The sequence below is a fragment of the Aquarana catesbeiana genome, linkage group LG07 (assembly GCF_042186555.1).
Source record: "Aquarana catesbeiana isolate 2022-GZ linkage group LG07, ASM4218655v1, whole genome shotgun sequence".
In the NCBI taxonomy this organism is placed as follows: domain Eukaryota; kingdom Metazoa; phylum Chordata; class Amphibia; order Anura; family Ranidae; genus Aquarana; species Aquarana catesbeiana.
Genome location: NC_133330.1, coordinates 257,701,960 through 257,722,509, shown reverse-complemented (window position 1 = coordinate 257,722,509; position 20,550 = coordinate 257,701,960). Strand labels below are relative to the sequence as shown.

Genomic DNA, 20,550 nt, shown 5'->3' with positions numbered 1-20,550 from the left:
AATGCAGCTTTGAAATCTTGCTAATTCAGTGCGATTTCAAAGCCGGCGGTTAGTGCGAACTCATGTGCGGCTTGCCGATATCTGTGTGATTTCATGCACAGATGTCAATGCAAGTTGCACAATGAAATTGCCAAAAATAGAGCAGGAACCTTTTTCAAATCGATGCAAGTCAAATCGCATGACAAGTTGCAACGGTGTGAACGTGGGCTTCAACCCACTTCCAGGAAACTTAGAGCAACAATCTGGGCTCACAGGTGAATGCAGCAATAAAGCATGCTAACATCACTACATTCTCTACATGGTCGCCCACCACCAGAGAAGACCAAAAGAAGACCCTGCTCTTTAAATGACCGAAAAGAAGACAGCTGAAAAAAGATATGTACACACAATTTTTAACAAAATGTGTGTGGGGAAAGAAGGCGTTATCTGCAAAGTGGCTGCCCAGGTCGTCAGCGGTCTGATACACCCCAAATTAACAGTGCTGCTCAGGATGTGTAAGTAATGTCCACCAGAGCCTTGCCTCTCCGGGGACTCACACTCCTGATTGGCTCCCGTTGCTGTCAATCACATCCAGTGAGCCAATCAGGAGATGGAGGGGCGGGACCGGAGGAGGATCCAGGCCACTCTGTGCAAACCACTGCACAGAGCAGGTAAGTATGACAAGTTTATTATTTTAATAAAAAGAAAATTAAAGCTTTACACTCACTTTAAACCTTCCTGCAACCCACTATTTCACTAAACATAGAAATATGCCCATATTTATTCCTATATATGTAGTATGACTGCATGACAGTATTATTAAACAAAACTTCAATTGAGCTTTAAGTGGTTGTAAACCTCGACATGAAACATGAACAAAGCATATCCCTGTGTAGTGTGTACTTGTTTCAATTAGGAGCACTAAGTATCACTTTGTTTTACTAGAATTTTATTTTGTATAATGTATAAGGCTGCTTTTACACTAAGGAGTATTTCCGAACACTTTTGCAGTAAAAAAAAAAAAAAAAAAAAAAAGCTGAAAAGCTCCTGTTTGGGGAGTTTAAAAAAAAAATACACCCCAAAAACGATCCTGCAAAAATATCTGCACTCAAGTGAACCTATGTATACGGTACCTTAAAAAGTATTCAGAGTATACCCCTTAACATTTTCCACATTTGTTATGTTACAAACCAAAAACGTAAATGGAATTTATTGGGATTTTATGTAATAGACCAACACAAAGTGGCACATAATTGTGAAGTGGAAAGAAAATGATAAATGGTTTTGAATTTTTTACAAATAAATATCTGAAAAGTGTGGTGTGCATTTGTATTCGGCCACATTTACTCTGCTACCCCTAAGGCCCCTTTCACACTAGGGCGGCGTCGGCGGTAAAACGGCGTTATTTTTATCGCCGTTTTAGCGGCGGTATTCGGCCGATAGCGGGGGCGGTTTCCCTCCTGCTAGCGGCCGAAAAAGGGTTAAAACCACCGCTAAGCGCTGCTGCAGCAGCGCTTTGCCGGTGGTATAGTCGCGCTGCCCCAATGATTTCAATGGGCAGGAGCGGTGAAGGAGCGGTGTATACACCGCTCCAAAGATGCTGCTAGCAGGACTTTTTTTACCGTCCTGCCAGCGCACCGCTCCAGTGTGAAAGCCCTCGAGGCTTTCACATTGGAGAGGCAGCAGCGGCTCTTTCAGGGCACTTTGCAGGCGCTATTTTTAGCGATGTAGCGCCTGCAAAGCGCCCCAGTATGAAAGGGGTTTAACTAAAATCCAGTGGAACCAATTGCCTTTAGAAGTCACCTAATTTGTAAATAGAGTCCACCTGTGTGCAATTTACTCTCAGTATAAATACAGCTGTTCTGTGAAGCCCTCAGGCCCCATTCACACCTGAGAGTTTTGTAGCTTGAAGCCTGAAGCTACAAAACCCTGGGAGGGAAAAAAAATCAGTTATTCTCTATGGAGATGGTTCACATCTCCACTCCAAAACGCCTGAAGCTCAAACAAGTTCTGGAACTTTTTTTTTTTTTAGGCAGATTTGGGCGTTTTTCTGCTTTTTACATTGGTGACCTTTTGACCTGTACACAATCGTGGCGAAAATCACGGTAAAGTCGCGCAACTTTCCGCCTGAAAAGGCTACGCTCAGGTGTGAATGGGGCCTCAGAGGTTTGTTACAAAACCTTAGTCCCTTTTCACACAGGCCTGTTTGGCAGATTCCGCTAGCTCAGCTGCTGAGCAGGTGGATGACGGACACAGTCCCGCTCTCCTCTGGGGAAATCAGGTGAAAACGGACCGCCTGTACGTTCTCATCAAATCACATCTGATCGACAGATAAATCCTTCCAGGGCTGAAGTGGTTTAATATGACCACCATCCATCTGGATTTTGCGAACAGGATCAGATTGGATAGCAGCGGATGTCAGCAGACAACGCAGACATCCACCGCTCCATAGGGGAGGACTGCAGGGTGCGAACAGGCCCGCCTGAAAAACTGACAGGTGGATCTGATCGGACAGCCCAAGTGAAAGGGCCCTTAGTGAACAAACAGCATCATGAAGACCATGGAACACACCAGAGAGGTCAGGGATAAAGTTGTGGAGAAGTTTAAAGCAGGGTTAGGTTATAAAAAAAAAAAAAATATATAAATCCAAAGCTTTGAACATCTCACGGAGCACTGTTCAATCCATCATCCAAAGAGTATGGCACAACTGCAAACCTACCAAGACATGGCCGTCCACCTAAACTGACAGGCCGGATAAGGAGAGCATTAATCAGAGAAGCAGCCAAGTGGCCCATGGTAACTCTGGAGAAGCTGCAGAGATCCACAGCTCAGGTGGGAGAATCTGTCCACAGGACTACTATTAGTTGTACACTCCACAAATCTGTCCTTTATGAAAGAGTGGTAAGCAGAAAGCCAATGTTGAAATCAAGCAAAAATAAGTCTGTTTTGCAAGAAGCCATGTGAGGGACACAGCAAACACGTGGAAGAAGGTGCTCTGTTCAGATCAGACCAAAATGGAACTTTTTGGCCTAAAAATGAAACGCTATTTTTTTGTGGCGGAAAACTAACACTACACATCACCCTGAACACACCATCTGGAGTACAGATCACACCGCATGGAGTCCAGTGTGACCTGTCTGAGAGTCCGCTCTCCCCTATGGTGGGGGGGAAATCGGATGATTACGGACCGCCTGTCCGTTTTCATTCAATCCGCCAGACGGATGGAAAGTAGGACATCCATCCGTCTGGATTTTGTGGAGCGGATCGGATGTCAGCGGATATGTCACCGCTGACATCCGACGCTCCATCGAGCTGTATGGAGCAACCGTTCATATAAGGGTTTATCACCTAGCACTCTTAAAGCGGTTGTAAACCCTTACATATACCCAGTAAAGTTACTACATACACAGAGATGAACAAATCCTCTTACATAAGTTGTACCCGTTTATCTGCAGCACTTTCTTCTCTACAGCATTGCAAAACACACATTTTACACAGCATCTCTCAGCTGTAGGGACACAACCCCTGTACACAAGCTCGCACAAAACACATACAAAGCCGAGGCTGTGAGTTACCAGCTGCGTGCTGGAGTGGGGCAAGCAATCTCCTGGGAGGCCGAAGTGTTCTTTCATTGACTCATGCAGACAGCAGAGGGTTTAGAGATCAGAGAGGAATCAGATCTTCTGCAATGGATTCAGGTGAGTACACACCATAGAGGGATATGCTTTGTTTATTTTTCATGTCAGAGTTTACCACCAGTTAAGGTACAAAATACCAGATTTCTTTTCAGTTTTGTTTGGAAGCTAGGTTAGAAGAGGATTCCTTTTTAAAGAGATTTCTTTTTATCCAGAGAACTCTGTACGTCACAAATTATATTTCCTGGGATTTAAACCCAGATGGATAAAAGAAGAGATTATTTTCACATATAATAGTACAGGTCATCAGGCTCCGGCTAAGATAAAGGAACATTCCACAAGATCTTTGGCTACTTTGTGGACAGAAAGTACAGGAGCCTCTTGGGAAGATCTCCAGGAGGTATGGTATGGTATGGTCTACAAACTATGATTTTGTGATGCATGGCTGGAATGGTTATCCAGCCAAGATTTGACCTACGACTGAAGGTTTTACAGGCTGTTCCTCCCTCCCTAAGTAGGGTTGTCCCGATACCGATACTAGTATCGGTATCGGCACCGATACCGAGCATTTGCCCGAGTACTTGTACTCGGGCAAATGCTCCCGATGCTTCCCCCGATACCTAGAGGACAGCTGTGATCGGCGCGTGGGGGAGTTACAAGATTCTCCCCCAGCGGCTTTCACCAGCTTTAGTGACATACAGCGGTGATCGCTCACAGCTGACTGTCACTGCATCCTCCTCCGTGCCCCCTCCGTTCCTCTGTGCCTCTCCGCTGTCCCCTGCATTCCTCTCTCCTTATCTGTCCCCCTCCGTTCTCCCCCTCAGTTCCTCTCTCCTTATCTGTCCCCTGCATTCCTCTCTCCTTATCTGTCCCCTCCGTTCTCCCCCTCAGTTCCTCCGTCCCCCTCCTCCTTCCTTTGTGTATGGATAGAGTCAGCTGACTCTGTCCATTCACATAACTGAAACATTGTAATCTCCTGTGATTACGATGTGTCAGTTTATGAATGGAGAGGAGCCGCTGTCTTCTCTCCATTCATTCTCAGTGCAGCTGACGCAGAGAAAGGGACTGGGGAATCTCTATCCTCTGTCTCTTTCTCTGTCTCAAGGGGGAGATATCAAAGGTCTGTTAAGACCCCTGATATCTCACCAAAGCCCCCCAAAAGGGCTGATTAAAAAAACAAAAAAAACAATAAAGAATAAAAAAATATTATTGTAAAAAATAAAAATTGTAAAAAAAAACAAAAAAAAAAAACCACACACACATACAACGTTCACCCCCCCCCCCCCCCCCAAAAAAAATAGCAAAAAAAAAACTGTCACGTGACATTAAAAAAAAAGTATCGGTAATCGGTATCGGCGAGTACTTGAAAAAAAGTATCGGTACTTGTACTCGGTCCTAAAAAAGTGGTATCGGGACAACCCTATCCCTAAGGTATGATAAGTTTCTGGTTTATCCTCTAAGGTAGCTATTCTGGAAGACGTTTAGGGAAAACCAGTCAGGTTTGGTGGTAACGGGAGTAATCCAGGATGAAGCCTATATTCCTACTCATAGTGTCTGCTTGATAGTTCTCTGACTGGGGTTGGTTAATCATTATTTCCACTCGTGCACACTGGTGACAACTCTTATTTTTATGAAACTAAGGATGAGGTGGGCAGGAGGGGTTTTCAAACTCTTTTGGCTTGTGTTGAAGACAAAGCCAATCATCTCTCAGGTAGCTGTCCTGAAAGACTCAAACTGACCACAGATCCCGGGGTATTTTTTTTTTTTTTTTTTTTTTTAACGCCGTGACAGTAGGGCATTTTTTTACTCCCACTGGCCACTAACAAAGGGGAATATTTTTTACTCCTAATGACCATAGCCTGGCTCCCCAACAGCTTGAAGGACAATGAACAGGTCCATTGTTTAAAAGGTTTGAGGACCCTTATTCTAGACCCCCCCCCTTTGGATTACATATTTGCTTTTAGACTTTTGAGCTGTGTTAATAACTTACAAAGTGTATCACATAATGCTTTCTGAGTGTTATTGCTTACAGATTATATGGAATCTGATATAAAACAGACAGCCACAAAAGTGTAAGTGAAATACAAATAACCACAATTATATGTTACCTAGTCTATTTTGTCATTATCCTGTTGACATCTAAAACGAATATACACATAGTAGAAACAAGAACTTACTCTTTCACTTTTGACTGAACCTGTAACTTCTTCATCCTTGAGGTGCCGCTTAAATTTTGGAGGCATTTTGTTCAATTACAAAAACACAGCAATGGAACAGGAACTTTAAAGGTGTTTCCCTTATAAATTATCCAGCTATAGGGCCCTGTAAAACAAAAATGACAGCATAATGAATGAATAATATTGAGCCAAAGCTGGTTTAATATTTTACCAACCTCGACCCCTAGTGCAGGGGTCTCAAACTGGCAGCCCGCCAGCTGTTGCAAAACTACAAGTCCCATCATGTCTCTGCCTGTGGGAGTTATGCTTGTAACTGTCAGCCTTGCATTCCTCATGGGACTTGTAGTTTTGCAACAGCTGGAGGGCTGCCAGTTTGAGACCCCTGCCCTAGTGCCTACCAGCTGGGGACAGCAACAGGTTCACTTTAATGGTGACTTCCCAAGTTACACATACTTGCCCTTCTCTCCTGCACCACACCATTTGGGTGCTGGGAGCAAAGACAGTCCCGTTAAAGCTTTAAATCCCTGTGGAACTCTCAAAGGGCTTTCCCCACCACACGTGACAGCACTGAGCGTTAGAGCGGCCAAGCACAAGCACATAGCATGAAGGAAGGTCAGCACTCTATGTAAGATATAGCTCTTTTACTGCAAGCATCAAGTTTCAATGTGCATGTAGGTTCTTTTTGTCAAGGCCTTCAAAAAATGCCTACACTCAAAATATGTGTTGGTGATTGTTGTTTGCACAAAAGAGCTATACCTTACATGGATTGCTGGGCTTCCTTCATACCGAGTCTTTACTGCTGCCACCACTGGCCATGCACTTTGGAAGTTTGGAGGCAAGAGGCTTGTGTACAGAATGGATACATCTTTTCTCAAGCATAAGCAATGTCACATGGGAAGAAAGGGAGTCACAATAACTCATTCCTATGGGTATCTGGTATTTCTCTTAGCTCCAAGTGGCCCAAATGAAAGGAAAGTTAAATATGTGCAACTGGTATGGCTGTCACTGAAAAAAACCTTCCCTATTTAGGGAACATTTGCTGGCCCACCCCACCTTCCACCAATACTTACCTTTGCCATGCTGCCCCCTAGTTCCATTTGTCTGTAAGAAACCCTTGGACACACCTACAACTTTCGAATAGGAGGAGAGAATATGACCTTCTTTTCCTCCCTGGATAGAGTGCTTGGGCCTGAGTGGTCAATCACCAAACCAGAATGGAGGACAAGAGAAGATCATTAACCCAGTGCAACGCCAACACGAACCAACACAGAGCTTACATAGGGATCACACAGAGGGCTCCAGTAAAGAAACATAGGCATCCATGGGCTAAGGGTGGGCCTGTTTGCCCAAGGTTCCCTTGGTTTATACTCTTGAGTGGGAATAAAAAGTTCTATCTCAACTAGTGGCATTGCCATAGCAACCAATCAGCTTCTATCTTTCAATGTTTTATTGCCACGCAGGACCTTTTCCTCAAGCATCACATGCTGGAGGGAGGGGTTCTGCACGGCCCCAAAACGTTGCACTCTGTTGCAATGTGATGACTTTGAATACAATTTTTGGACGTTATTTGAAGATCTATGGTGTGTTGCCAAATGTGTACATTGATCTGTGAAGGTTCCAGTCTTCAGCTAGAAGCTGCTGCAGCACCCGCTATCCTTAACTCGGCCATACATGGACCGAAATTTAGCTGGTTCAGCAGAAACAGACCGAACATCCATCCATGTATGGACAAGCTGGCGGTACACAAGTCAACCTATCGATCAACTTAGGTACAACCAGCCTGTTGTTTTTTTTCCCTGAACAATCAGTGCCGCCAGCTATAGCCGGTGTCTTGTCGATTAGTGCCTCCCGTCGAATAATGCATCCACTACGTCACACCAGCTGATTCCCCTATCAGCTGGCATGACGTAAGACTGCACATGCGCAGTTCGTCGGATGCATTTTCCGATGGGAGTCACAGAACACAGTGGAGAGGCACAGTGTAGGACAGGCTAGAGGAGATACTTTGAGCTCCGATTCCCGGGGACCCACTTTGTGAAAACCCACCAAACTTGGCACACTTTTAGGGAACACCGCTGGCTGTATCTGGAAAAAATTTCGGGTCCAGAGAACCGAACGGCAGCCAGTACCGACTCCCGAAAGTGAGCCGCTTGCTTCATTTTTCCGCTGACAGGAAGAGAACAGTGTAGGAGTGTAGGAGAGGCTCGGGAGATATTTTGAGCTCCTGTATCTGGGGACCCGCTCCATGAAAACCCACCAAACTTGGCACACTTATAGGGAAGACCCATGACTGCAGGTGGAAAAAATTTCGGGTCCAGAGAACCAAAGGGCAGCCGGTACCGAATCCCCAAAGTGGGCCACTCGCTTCATTTTTCTGCCTGGGGGAAAAAACGGGCGACTTTGAGCTCTGGTTTCTGGGGACCCACTGGGTCAAATCCCACCAAATTAGGCACACTTATAGGGGAGAGCCATGGCTATACGTGCAAGAAATTTTGGGTCCAGGGATCCGAAGGAAGGCCGGTACCGACTCCCCAAAGTAGGCCCCTCACTTAACATGGGAGTCTATGGGGAAACCAGGCAAAATTGTGACGGATTTCACTTATCGCTCAACCATTCGACGACTAAATGGGCTAGTGACACCAAACTTGCACCCCTTTTTCCCAGATATCACAGCTACACCTCATAAAAATGTGGAGGTCCGGGGACCTTTTACCGGGAATTTACCGGGGCCACAATGTTGACCATCTTCACGGTACCGGTGCTCCCTGACCATGGGTTACAAAATTACAAAGCTTGGGGGTGATGTAGAGACACTCTATGGGTACCCCCACACCAAACCGGGGTCTGTTAACCCAACACCGGCAAAGACGTGCGTGGCGCTCTCTGGTTCTATGGGTCTTAAAAATACACAGACACCGGGAGGCTGTGGGGATGCTCTTCAGGTACTCACTGGCCAAGTTTGGGGTCCAGGGAACGTTTAGTGGTCGGGGGCACCCCAAAAGATCAACCGGTAGAAACCGCACGTTTAACATTGTAGTCTATGGGAAACTCAGTCAACTTGGGGGGCTGATATTTCCTCGGCTGTTGGGGTTTGGAACACCAAACTCGGCACACTTGTAGGGGAAAAGATGCACTACATGTGGTCCACATTGGGGTTCCCAGACCCTATGGTTGGCCCGTAACCATCTCCCAAAGACGGCACCCCTAGGGCGGTAAAACCGGTTCTGCTACTCAGAAAATTCAGATTTAGGTTCTGGCGTCTACCGGTCGGATGACTTTGAGGGCTCATATCTACGGAACCCCAAATTTGGTGTACTGGCTCATGGGATCTAGATCTACAACATATCCAAAAATTGGACTCCTAGCTCAAACGGTTCAGAAGATGACTTTCCTGGAGCCCAAAAAATGCTTGAGTTTGAAAGTTAGGTCGACACAAAGCATGCATGGTGGTTTTCAGAAAAATCATTTCGGGCACCTTTCGTTCCAGAGACCTCAAATTTGGCCTGCAGCTAATGGGCCTCTATGAACCCCCAACTACCAAGTTTGAAGTTCCTGTGACCTACGGTTCCGGAGATATGGACCGGTAAAGCGAAAAGTTCAGACCGGCCATGGGGCATCAAGGGACCGGTTCCGATCTCGCTGCCCCCTCGGCCTTGGTGGGCACCATGGGTCAGTCCCCTTTGGAAGACCATATCTCCCCCATACTTTGAGCTAGAGACCCCAAATTTGGCAGGTCGGTACCGGTGGATTTTAGACACAAGATCCGGGTAGACCGACCCTCCTGCGAGCAACCGTGTGGAAGTTTCTCTCCGATTGAGCCCATCCCAGGAAAGAGGGGACTCGTAGTATGCATTTTTCAACGGGAGGCAATCAACACTACACCGGTGTAATGTCGATTATTGCCTCCTGTCAAAAAATGCCTCCTACGTACTGCGCATGCGCAGTACGTCACATCACTCCAGCTGATTTCCCGATCAGCTGGCGTGACGTAATATAAAAGAAATTGCTTTGCGCTAGATAAAATGTACTGCAGAAAAATATCCTAAAAAATTATATTTTCAAAATATCTCATTATTAGCATCCATTATGCATAACTATGCTGAAAAAAATAATTTAAATATACCAAAATACTCCTGTGAAAAAAATATATATCACTTCTGTGCAATGTGCATATGTATAAACCTATGGACAATCAGTAAAAGTGCATATAGTGCAAAAAGATATATATATACAATTGTGCATAAAAATTCAACGGTGACTACAAACAAAAAGCATGTAATACTTCAATTAACGTGCAGCATGCAAAAAACGCAAAAAAAAGCCTTGATATAAAGTTCTTATATAAGTGTCCCAAAATTGCAACTAAAGAGTGTTTCCGTGTCCATAAATCTCCATTGGGTTTCCAGGTGATCCAATGTGCCGAATTCCAGTGCTCTAAATAATGATATTGTGCCACAGTGCCCCCCCACGGTGGTTGCGCTCACCTTAGAGCGTGTGACACAGCTTTTACCTTGTGTCAAAACACGCTGTGTAGCCACCCCCTGGGCTGTATGCGAACGCTAGATCGATCTCCACTCTGGGTCACTCAGGCTCCATAGACATTAATCATGAGAACAAAAAGAAACTATATAGTGTAATTCCACTTAACAACTTTATTCCAACCAAACAACTTTCCCACAAAGGGGTACTCACATTTTATGGGTGCTGTTGTGCACCAAACAATAAAAAACTCCAAAAGGGTATATTGTGTGGTCTGCCGCGGGGTATGTGCTTCTCCCGGCTCAGCTGTTCACTATTCCGCTGTACGCTGCTCGCTCCGTCCTGGCCCCTCCCCTACGCGTGTTCGACACAGGGAGTCACGTGTCTTCATCAGGGGGCGTGACGTATCGACTGCACATGCACAGTTCGTCATATGCATTTTCCGACGGGAGGCAAGCCACGGGGAGCATGTGGAGGGAGACAATCTTAAAGAGGGAGTCCCGCGAAAATTTTTTTAAAAGTCAGCAGCTACAAATACTGCAGCTGCTGACTTTTAAAATAAGGACACTCACCTGTCCCAGGGTCCAGCGATGTCGGCACCCGAGACTGAATCGTCCCTCGGTCCTCGGGTGCTGCCACTGCCATTCTCTGTAAGGGAATCAGGAAGTGAAGCGTTGCGGCTTCACTTCCTGGTTCCCTACTGCGCATGCGCCAGTCGCGCTGCGCTTCCTTACTGGTCCCCGCTGTCTCTGGGACCTGTGTGTGTCCCAGCAGACAGCACGGGGGGTACGGACGGGAGGGGGCGTGGAGTCTACGCCGGAAGTAGGTGCAAATACCTGTCTTAGACAGGTATCTGCACCCCCCTCCTCCCTGAATGGTGCCAAATGTGTTACCGGAGGGGTTGGGTTCCGAAAAGCGGAGGTTCAATTTTTGTGTGAACCTCCGCTTTAAATGTAAGATTCTGCCTCGCTCTCTGTGGCGTGACGTATCGACTGGGCATGCACAGTTCGTCGTATGCATTTTTCGACGAGAGGCAAGCCACGGGAGCGCGTGGAAAGAGAACACTGACGTAAGAGAGAACTCCACAGGGAACACTGACGTAAGAGAGAACTCCACAGGGAACACTGACGTAAGAGAGAACTCCACAGGGAACACTGACGTAAGAGAGAACTCCACAGGGAACACTGACGTAAGAGAGAACTCCACAGGGAACACTGACGTAAGAGAGAACTCCACAGGGAACACTGACGTAAGAGAGAACTCCACAGGGAACACTGACGTAAGAGAGAACTCCACAGGGAACACTGACGTAAGAGAGAACTCCACAGGGAACACTGACGTAAGAGAGAACTCCACAGGGAACACTGACGTAAGAGAGGACTCCACAGGGAACACTGACGTAAGAGAGGACTCCACAGGGAACACTGACGTAAGAGAGGACTCCACAGGGAACACTGACGTAAGAGAGGACTCCACAGGGAACGCTGACGTAAGAGAGGACTCCACAGGGAACGCTGACGTAAGAGGACTCCACAGGGAACACTGACGTAAGAGGACTCCACAGGGAACACTGACGTAAGAGAGGACTCCACAGGGAACACTGATGTAAGGGAGAACTCCGCAGGGAACACTGACGTAAGGAAGAACTCCGTTGGCTTAATAACGTCAGCGGCACCACCGTATCCAGCCCCGCCCCCAACACACCCCTAGGCTGCTCTAGAGAAAGGGGGCAAGCGCCATGCATAAGCAGTGTATTTGTCAGGGAAGCTTGGATTGACACAGCGGTGCCAGCCGGAGGGCCAAGGTCTGTGCTTCCAGAGGGGGCGGGGCCCTGAATAGCTATGTATGTGTAAGTGACCTACACTGCAGTTTAAGAAAGCCCATCAGAGATCCCGTTCCCAAGAGCTTGCAATCTATTAAAATGACATACAGTTTATCTATGTTTATTTTTTGTTCTTTTGACAAGTGTGCTTTAGATAGAGCATGTCAAGCCGTAGCTGTGCTCCCTGGGGATATGCTGATCGCCCATCCGTGCTGCTGCTGGAGGGAGCCCAGGTGACCATAAATGAGCCCTACAGACTTGGTCATGGTGAGTGACCAAGTCACCAAGTGGTATATCCCCCACACCATCCCATACCCCACTCCATCTCCCCTGAGGACTTAGGACCCTCTAGGCAACTCACCTGGGGACTGGGACCCTCTAGGCCACTCACCTGTGGACAGGGACACCCATTTTCCCTGGGGACTGGGACACCTTCTCACCTGGGGACTGGGACCCCTTCTCACCCGGGAACTGGGATCCTATCTCACCTGGAGACAGGGAACCCACCTCCACTAAGAAGAGGAACCTGATCACCCTGTGTGTGCCAAACTCACCTCCCTGCCCCTGTGTGTGCCAACCTCACCGTCCTGCCCGAACACCCTGTGTGTGTCAACCTCACCGCCCTGCCTGACATGTGTCCTGTGTGAGGGCCCTCCTGTGACAGCTGTTATCAGGACTTTAACCCACTTGGTGCTCCCCTACATGGATGTGCTCTCACTACACGACTGTATATAAGGGATGAAGGCCCAGAGACATGTCCAGGGTACACAGAGGATACATGAGATAGATTATAAGGGATGGAGGCCCACAGACATGTCCAGGGTACACGGAGGATATATGAGATAGATTAGAAGGGATGGAGGCCCAGAGACATGTCCAGGGTACACAGGGGATACATGAGATAGATTAGAAGAAATAAAGGCACAGAGACATGTCCAGGGTACACGGAGGATACATGAGATAGATTATAAGGGATGGAGGCCCAGAGACATGTCTAGGGTACACAGAGGATACATGAGATAGATTATAAGGGATGGAGGCCCAGAGACATGTCTAGGGTACACAGAGGATACATGAGATAGATTATAAGGGATGGAGGCCCAGAGACATGTCCAGGGTACACGGAGGATACATGAGATAGATTAGAAGGGATGGAGGCCCAGAGACATGTCCAGGGTACACAGAGGATACATGAGATAGATTAGAAGAAATAAAGGCACAGAGACATGTCCAGGGTACACGGAGGATACATGAGATAGATTAGAAGAAATAAAGGCACAGAGACATGTCCAGGGTACACGGAGGATACATGAGATAGATTATAAGGGATGGAGGCCCTGAGACATGTCTAGGGTACACAGAGGATACATGAGATAGATTATAAGGGATGGAGGCCCAGAGACATGTCCAGGGTACACAGAGGATACATGAGATAGATTAGAAGGGACAGAGGCCTCCTCTGTGTACCCTGGACATGTCTCTGGGCCTCCATCCCTTTTAATCTTACAGTGCAAGGGGGAACTTTGTGAACCCTGATGAAAAGGGGAACACTGATGTAAAGACTCTGATGTAGTTAGGAACCCCTTACATCAGAGTTCCTCTTTAGATCATGCTCTGCATCATTTTTCTTTACATCCGAGTTCCTTTGCACTGCAAGGGGGAATCCTGCAGACTCTGATGTAAAGGGAAATGCCGGTAAGTCTGATGTGGGGGGGGGGGGACTCTGCTGACCAGAGACCACCTTCCACAGAGCGATCGGGCAGGACGGTGAGGTTGGCACACACAGGGGCAGGGAGGTGAGTTTGGCACACACAGGGTGATCAGGTTCCTGTTCTTAGTGGAGGTGGGTTCCCTGTCTCCAGGTGAGATAGGATCCCAGTTCCCGGGTGAGAAGGGGTCCCAGTCCCCAGGTGAGAAAGGTGAGAAGGTGTCCCAGTCCCCAGGGAAAATGGGTGTCCCTGTCCACAGGTGAGTGGCCTAGAGGGTCCCAGTCCCCAGGTGAGTTGCCTAGAGGGTCCTAAGTCCTCAGGGGAGATGGAGTGGGGTATGGGATGGTGTGGGGGATATACCACTTGGTGACTTGGTCACTCACCATGACCAAGTCTGTAGGGCTCATTTATGGTCACCTGGGCTCCCTCCAGCAGCAGCACGGATGGGCGATCAGCATATCCCCAGGGAGCACAGCTACGGCTTGACATGCTCTATCTAAAGCACACTTGTCAAAAGAACAAAAAATAAACATAGATAAACTGTATGTCATTTTAATAGATTGCAAGCTCTTGGGAACGGGATCTCTGATGGGCTTTCTTAAACTGCAGTGTAGGTCACTTACACATACATAGCTATTCAGGGCCCCGCCCCCTCTGGAAGCACAGACCTTGGCCCTCCGGCTGGCACCGCTGTGTCAATCCAAGCTTCCCTGACAAATACACTGCTTATGCATGGCGCTTGCCCCCTTTCTCTAGAGCAGCCTAGGGGTGTGTTGGGCACGGGGCTGGATGTGGTGTTGCCGCTGACGTTATTAAGCCAGCGGGGTTCTTCCTTACGTCAGTGTTCCCTGCAGAGTTCTTCCTTACGTCAGTGTTCCCTGTGGAGTTCTCTCTTACATCAGTGTTCTCTTTCCGCGCGCTCCCGTGGCTTGCCTCTCGTCAAAAAATGCATACGACGAACTGCGCATGCCCAGTCGATACGTCACGCCACAGAGAGCGAGGCAGAATCTTACATTTAAAGCGGAGGTTCACACAAAAATTGAACCTCTGCTTTTCGGAACCCGACCCCTCCGGTGACACATTTGGCACCATTCAGGGGGGAGGGGGGTGCAGATACCTGTCTAAGACAGGTATTTGCACCTACTTCCGGCGTAGACTCCCACGGGAGTCTGTGCCCCCTCCCGTCCCTACCCCCCGTGCTGTCTGCTGGGACACACACAGGTCCCAGAGGCAGCGGGGACCAGTAAGGAAGCGCAGCGCGACTGGCGCATGCGCAGTAGGGAACCAGGAAGTGAAGCCGCAACGCTTCACTTCCTGATTCCCTTACAGAGAATGGCGGTGGCAGCACCCGAGGACCGAGGGACGATTCAGTCTTGGGTGCCGACATCGCTGGACCCTGGGACAGGTGAGTGTCCTTATTTTAAAAGTCAGCAGCTGCAGTATTTGTAGCTGCTGACTTTTAAAAAAATTTTCGCGGGACTCCCTCTTTAAGATTCTCTCCCTCCACACGCTCCCCGTGGCTTTCCTCCCGTCGGAAAATGCATATGACGAACTGTGCATGTGCAGTCGATACATCACGCCAGCTGATCGGGAAATCAGCTGGAGTGATGTGACGTACTGCGCATGCGCAGTACGTAGGAGGCATTTTTTGACAGGAGGCAATAATCAACGTTACACCGGTGTAGTGTTGATTATTGCCTCCCGTTGAAAAACGCATACTACGAGTCCCCTCTTTCCTGGGGTGGTATTTTGGGCTCAATCGGAGAGAAACTTCCACACGGTTGCTTGCAGGAGTGTCGGTATACCCGGATCTTGTGTCTAAAATCCACCGGTACCGACCTGCCAAATGAGGGGTCTCTAGCTCAAAGTATTGGGGAGATATGGACTTCCAAAGGGGACCGACCCATGGTGCCCACCAAGGCCGAGGGGGCAGCGAGATCGGAACCGGTCCTTTGGTGCCCCATGGCCAGTATGAACTTTTCGCTTTACCGGTCCATATCTCCGGAACCGTAGGTCACAGGAACTTCAAACTTGGTAGTTGGGGGTTCATAGAGGCCCCCTAGCTGCAGGCCAAATTTGAGGTCTCTGGAACGAAAGGTGCCCGAAATGACTTTTCTGAAAACCACCATGCATGCTTTGTGTCGACCTAACTTTCAAACTCAAGCATTTTTTGGGCTCCAGGAAAGTCATCTTTGGATATGTTGTAGATCTAGATCCCATGAGCCGGCACACCAAATTTGGGGTTCCGGAGATATGAGCCCTCAAAGTCATCCAACCGGTAGACGCCAGAACCTAAGTCTGATTTTTCTGAGTAGCAGAACCGGTTTTACCGCCCTAGGTGTGCCGTCTTTGGGAGATGGTTACGAGCCAACCCTAGAGTCTAGGAACCCCTATGTGGACCACATGTAGTGCATCGTCTCCCCTACAAGTGTGCCAAGTTTGGTGTTCCTAACCCCAACAGCCGAGGAAATATCAGCCCCCCAAGTTAACCGAGTTTCCCATTGACTCCAATGTTAAATGTGCGGTTTCTACCGGTTGACCTTTTAGGGTGCTACCTGCCCGCCAAACGTTCCCTGGACCCCAAACTTGGCCAGTGAGTACCTGAAGAGCATCCTCACAGCCTCCCGGTGTCTGTGTATTTTTAAGACCCATAGAACTGGAGAGCGCCGTGCACGTCTTTGCCGGTGTTTTGTGAGGGGTCCACTGGTCCTCGAAAGTGGATGCCATTCTGTAGAAAAGGCCTGAAATATTCAAATGAGACCGACCGGAGCCTTCCCCGGTGAACCGGGTCCGAGCTACACCGTTTCAAAGTGCCATTTTCCGGTAACCGGAGGGTTCCGGTTGGGGTACTGGGCCCCGGTTCGGTGTGGGGGTACCCATAGAGTGTCTCTACATCACCCCCAAGCTTTGTAATTTTGTAACCCATGGTCAGGGAGCACCGGTACCGTGAAGACGGTCAACATTGTGGCCCCGGTAAATCCCCGGTAAAAGGTCCCCGAACCTCCACATTTTTATGAGGTGTAGCTGTGATATCTGGGAAAAAGGGGTGCAAGTTTGATGTCGCTAGCCCATTTGGTCATCGAATGGTTGAGCGATAAGTGAAATCCGTCACAATTTTGCCTGGTTTCCCCATAGACTCCCATGTTAAGGGAGGGGCCTACTTTGGGGAGTCGGTACCGGCCTTCCTTCGGATCCCTGGACCCAAAATTTCTTACACGTATAGCCATGGGCCCCCCCTACAAGTGTGCCTAATTTGGTGGGATTTGACCCAGTGGGTCCCCAGAAACCGGAGCTCAAATTCGCCAATTTTTTCCCCCAGGCAGAAAAATGAAGCGAATGGCCCATTTTGGGGATTCGGTACCGGCTGCTCTTTGGTTCTCTGGACCCGAAATTTTTTCCACCTGCAGTCATGGGTCTTCCCTATAAGTGTGCCAAGTTTGGTGGGTTTTCATGGAGCGGGTCCCCGGATACAGGAGCTCAAAATATCTCCCGAGCCTCTCCTACACTCCTACACTGTTTTCTCTTCCTGTCAGAGGAAAAATGAAGCAAGCGGCTCACTTTTGGGAGTCGGTACCGGCTGCCCTTCGGTTCTCTCTTCGGTTTCCACATGCAGCCAGCGGTGTTCCCTAAAAGTGTGCCAAGTTTGGTGGGTTTTCACCAAGTGGGTCCCCGGGAATCGGAGCTCAAAGTATCTCCTCTAGCCTGTCCTACACTGTGCCTCTCCACTGTGTTCTGTGACTCCCGTCGGAAAATGCATCCGACGAACTGCGCATGTGCAGTTGATACACCAAGCCAGCTGATCGGGAAATCAGCTGGCGTGACGTCATGCACTGCACATGCGCAGTACGTAGGAGGCACTCATCGACACAACACCGGTAACAATGATCATTGTATTCTGCTGGCGGGAAGAATACAACTGCAGAGCAGAAAGATACCCCCATCTACATCAAATGAGTAGATGAGGGAATCGGTTCATTTTTTTTTTTTTTTTTTTTTTCATTCAACTTGCTGCTTGAATTAAAAAAATAATAATTATGTATGGGCTGCCTTAAAAGGAGAAGTATAGACAAAGCTATTTTGGCTATACTCTCATAAGATCACAGGAGGGCAGTTCTTTCTGCTCTCCTGCTATCCGTTTCGGCTGGTGTCACAGAGTCAGTCCAGGGGGGAGGTCAGGATCCGCTCAGAAGCCTGGACTGACGGCTGGCTCCATCTCTCAGTGATCTTCTGAGAGCCTGAGTCAGTCCCTCCCACTCCGTCCACTGACAGTCCTCGGCTCTCTGCTCACAGAATGCTGAGAACTAAGGATGAGCTCCGGCGTGTTAGCACAGCCCGCCAGGAAGTCGGCGCTGTGCTAATCACAGGCAGTGAGACATTGTCCCGATGTGCGGCTGCAGAGATCAGGAAATGTCTCACTGCCTGTGATTAGGGCAGTGCAGACTTCCGGGCGGGCTGTGCGAACACGCCGGAGCTCATCCTTACTGAGAACTGAACGATCAGCGGTGTTTGATCGCTCGGCTCTCAGTGCAGAGGCGGCGGCGGACAGATGCAGCATGAGATCAATGCTGCATTCACCGAGGTAAGTATAAATGTTTTTTTTTTTTTTTAATCCATACTTCTCCTTTAAGCCGATCTACTAAACCAAGAATGTGTGTAATGGGAATATTGTTATTGATGAGGGTCAGCACGCGCATGTGACAACACAAGGGGGCAATTGGGAGATGCGTTGTCATGCTATAACCAGATATGCCTGAACAAATGGCAGGATCAGCAGGTATTGTCTTATTAAAAGCTACAAACTGAAAAAGATTGAGAATGGAATTGAATTTTAAATGACAATAACATGGTGAAGATTATATGAAATTGTGAATGGGATGATATAAAAAATAAAGATATTATTCAGAGCTCTGACACCAAACCACAAAACACTCCATACAACAACAGCTACCCCCATCAGACAATGCCCACTGACTCCAATAGGGAACCATCACAACCCTTCCTGGCAATTGTGTACATGCAAACGGTAAGCCAGACAAGGAACTGATAACAGACATAAAGAAAGAACCTTGTGCCATCATAATACTGTACCGAAGGCTTTTCCAATCAACAGAAAAGACGAGCGGAGTATATAGGAATAATTCTAAATAATAAACATACCAGCACCTCTATACACCATTCACTGCCGGGCCTAAGGACGACGTCATCAGCAGTACACGGCATTAAAAGAACCAAAGAAAAATGGCTGGTGGGAGCTCAACTGAGCATGTGCAAAAACAAAACGCTAGAGCTCCAGAGAGCCGTGAAATAAGGCCGCCATTTTTTAGAAGCCGTGGCATAGCATGAGGAAAGAGCAGTGGCTGAGATTGTTTATGATTGTGGAACTGGAAGAGAAAATAAAGGGATATATATATATATATATATATATATATATATATATATATATATATATATATATATATATATATCAATCATAAAAACAAACCCCAACATGTTAAAGCTTCCTCTGAATAGGTTGTTCATATGTTAAAATAAGATTTACCCCCCATTCCTGGCCAGGCCATTTTTGCGATACGGCACTGCGTTACTTTAACTGACAATGGCGCGGTCGTGCGATGCTGTACCCAAATAAAATTTATGTCCCCTTTTTCTTACAAATAAAGCTTTCTATTAGTGGTATTTGATCACCTCTACATTTTTATTTTTTGCGCTATTAGAAAAAAAAAAAAAAAAACAACAATTAAAAAAAAAAAAAACATATCCAATAAAAAAATTGAAAAAATCGAATTTCATCATAAATGAAGGCCAATATGTATTCTGCTACTTGTTTTTGGTAAAAAAAAAAAAAAAAAATACCCAATAAGCGTATATTGATTGGTTTATGCGTTTACAAACTATGGGATATTTTTATTTATTTATTTTATTAGTAATGGCAGCGATCAGCGACTTATAGCGGGACTGCAATATTGCGGCGGACATTCAGACACTAACTGACACTTTTCGGGGAATAGTGACGCTAATACAGTGATCAGTGCTAAAAAAATATGCACTATTACTGTACTAATGACACTGGCTGGGAAGGGGTTAACATCAGGGGTGATCAAAGGGTTACCTGTGTGCCTGACCAGTGTTTTACTATATTGTGGAAGGTGCTTTTACTATTGGAAGACATGGATCCTAGTTCCTGCAGAGACACAGGATCCATGCCTTCCCTCCTGTCAGAACAGCGATCTGCCTTGTTTACATAGGCAGACCGCCGTTCCGCCTTGCTGCTCGCATGCTCGCCCCTACCCAAAAGAGCCAGATCACGTATATATCAACCGCTCAGCAGCACCACTACAGTGCTCATCAGTACCTATCAGTGCCACTACAGTTCTCATCGTTGCCATAGCTCCCAACTGTCCCTGAATTTTCCCGTAAAAAAAAAAAAACACTTGTGGGTTTACCTAATCCTTTTTTGTAGAATTCTCCTTTAAGGGGGTGTGGCAGGGTGTGTGTCCTATGCCTACGTACCTTTTGCTAATAGGTGTCCCTCATACCCATCTCAAAAAGTTGGGAGGTATGTCAGTGCTACTACAGTACTCATCAGTGCCCCTGCAGTATTCATCAGTGCCACTACAGTACTCATCAGTGCCACTACAGTACTCATTAGTGCCACTACAGTATTCATCAGTGCCACTACAGTACTCATTAGTGCCACTACAGTGCTCATTAGTGCTCATCAGTGCCACTACAGTATTCATCAGTGCCAC

At 47.4% G+C, this 20,550-nt stretch overlaps 1 protein-coding gene across 3 annotated transcripts in view; it reads right to left on the bottom strand.

Moving 5' to 3' along the window:
* VAMP4 (vesicle associated membrane protein 4) overlaps nucleotides 1–19,079 on the bottom strand; it is a 77,090-nt gene extending 58,011 nt beyond the window's left edge. The window contains exons 1-2 of one of the 3 annotated variants that reach the window (XM_073593233.1): nucleotides 18,959–19,079; nucleotides 5,792–5,936 (exon numbers count right to left, since the gene is read on the bottom strand). In XM_073593233.1, the coding sequence (XP_073449334.1) occupies nucleotides 5,792–5,857 (66 nt within the window). In that variant the 5' untranslated portion in view covers nucleotides 5,858–5,936; nucleotides 18,959–19,079. Of the gene's footprint in view, nucleotides 1–5,791; nucleotides 5,937–18,889 lie in introns of all 3 variants that reach the window. The other 2 variants (XM_073593234.1, XM_073593235.1) reach the window with 2 other exon arrangements.
* Nucleotides 19,080–20,550: the final 1,471 nt, after the last annotated feature.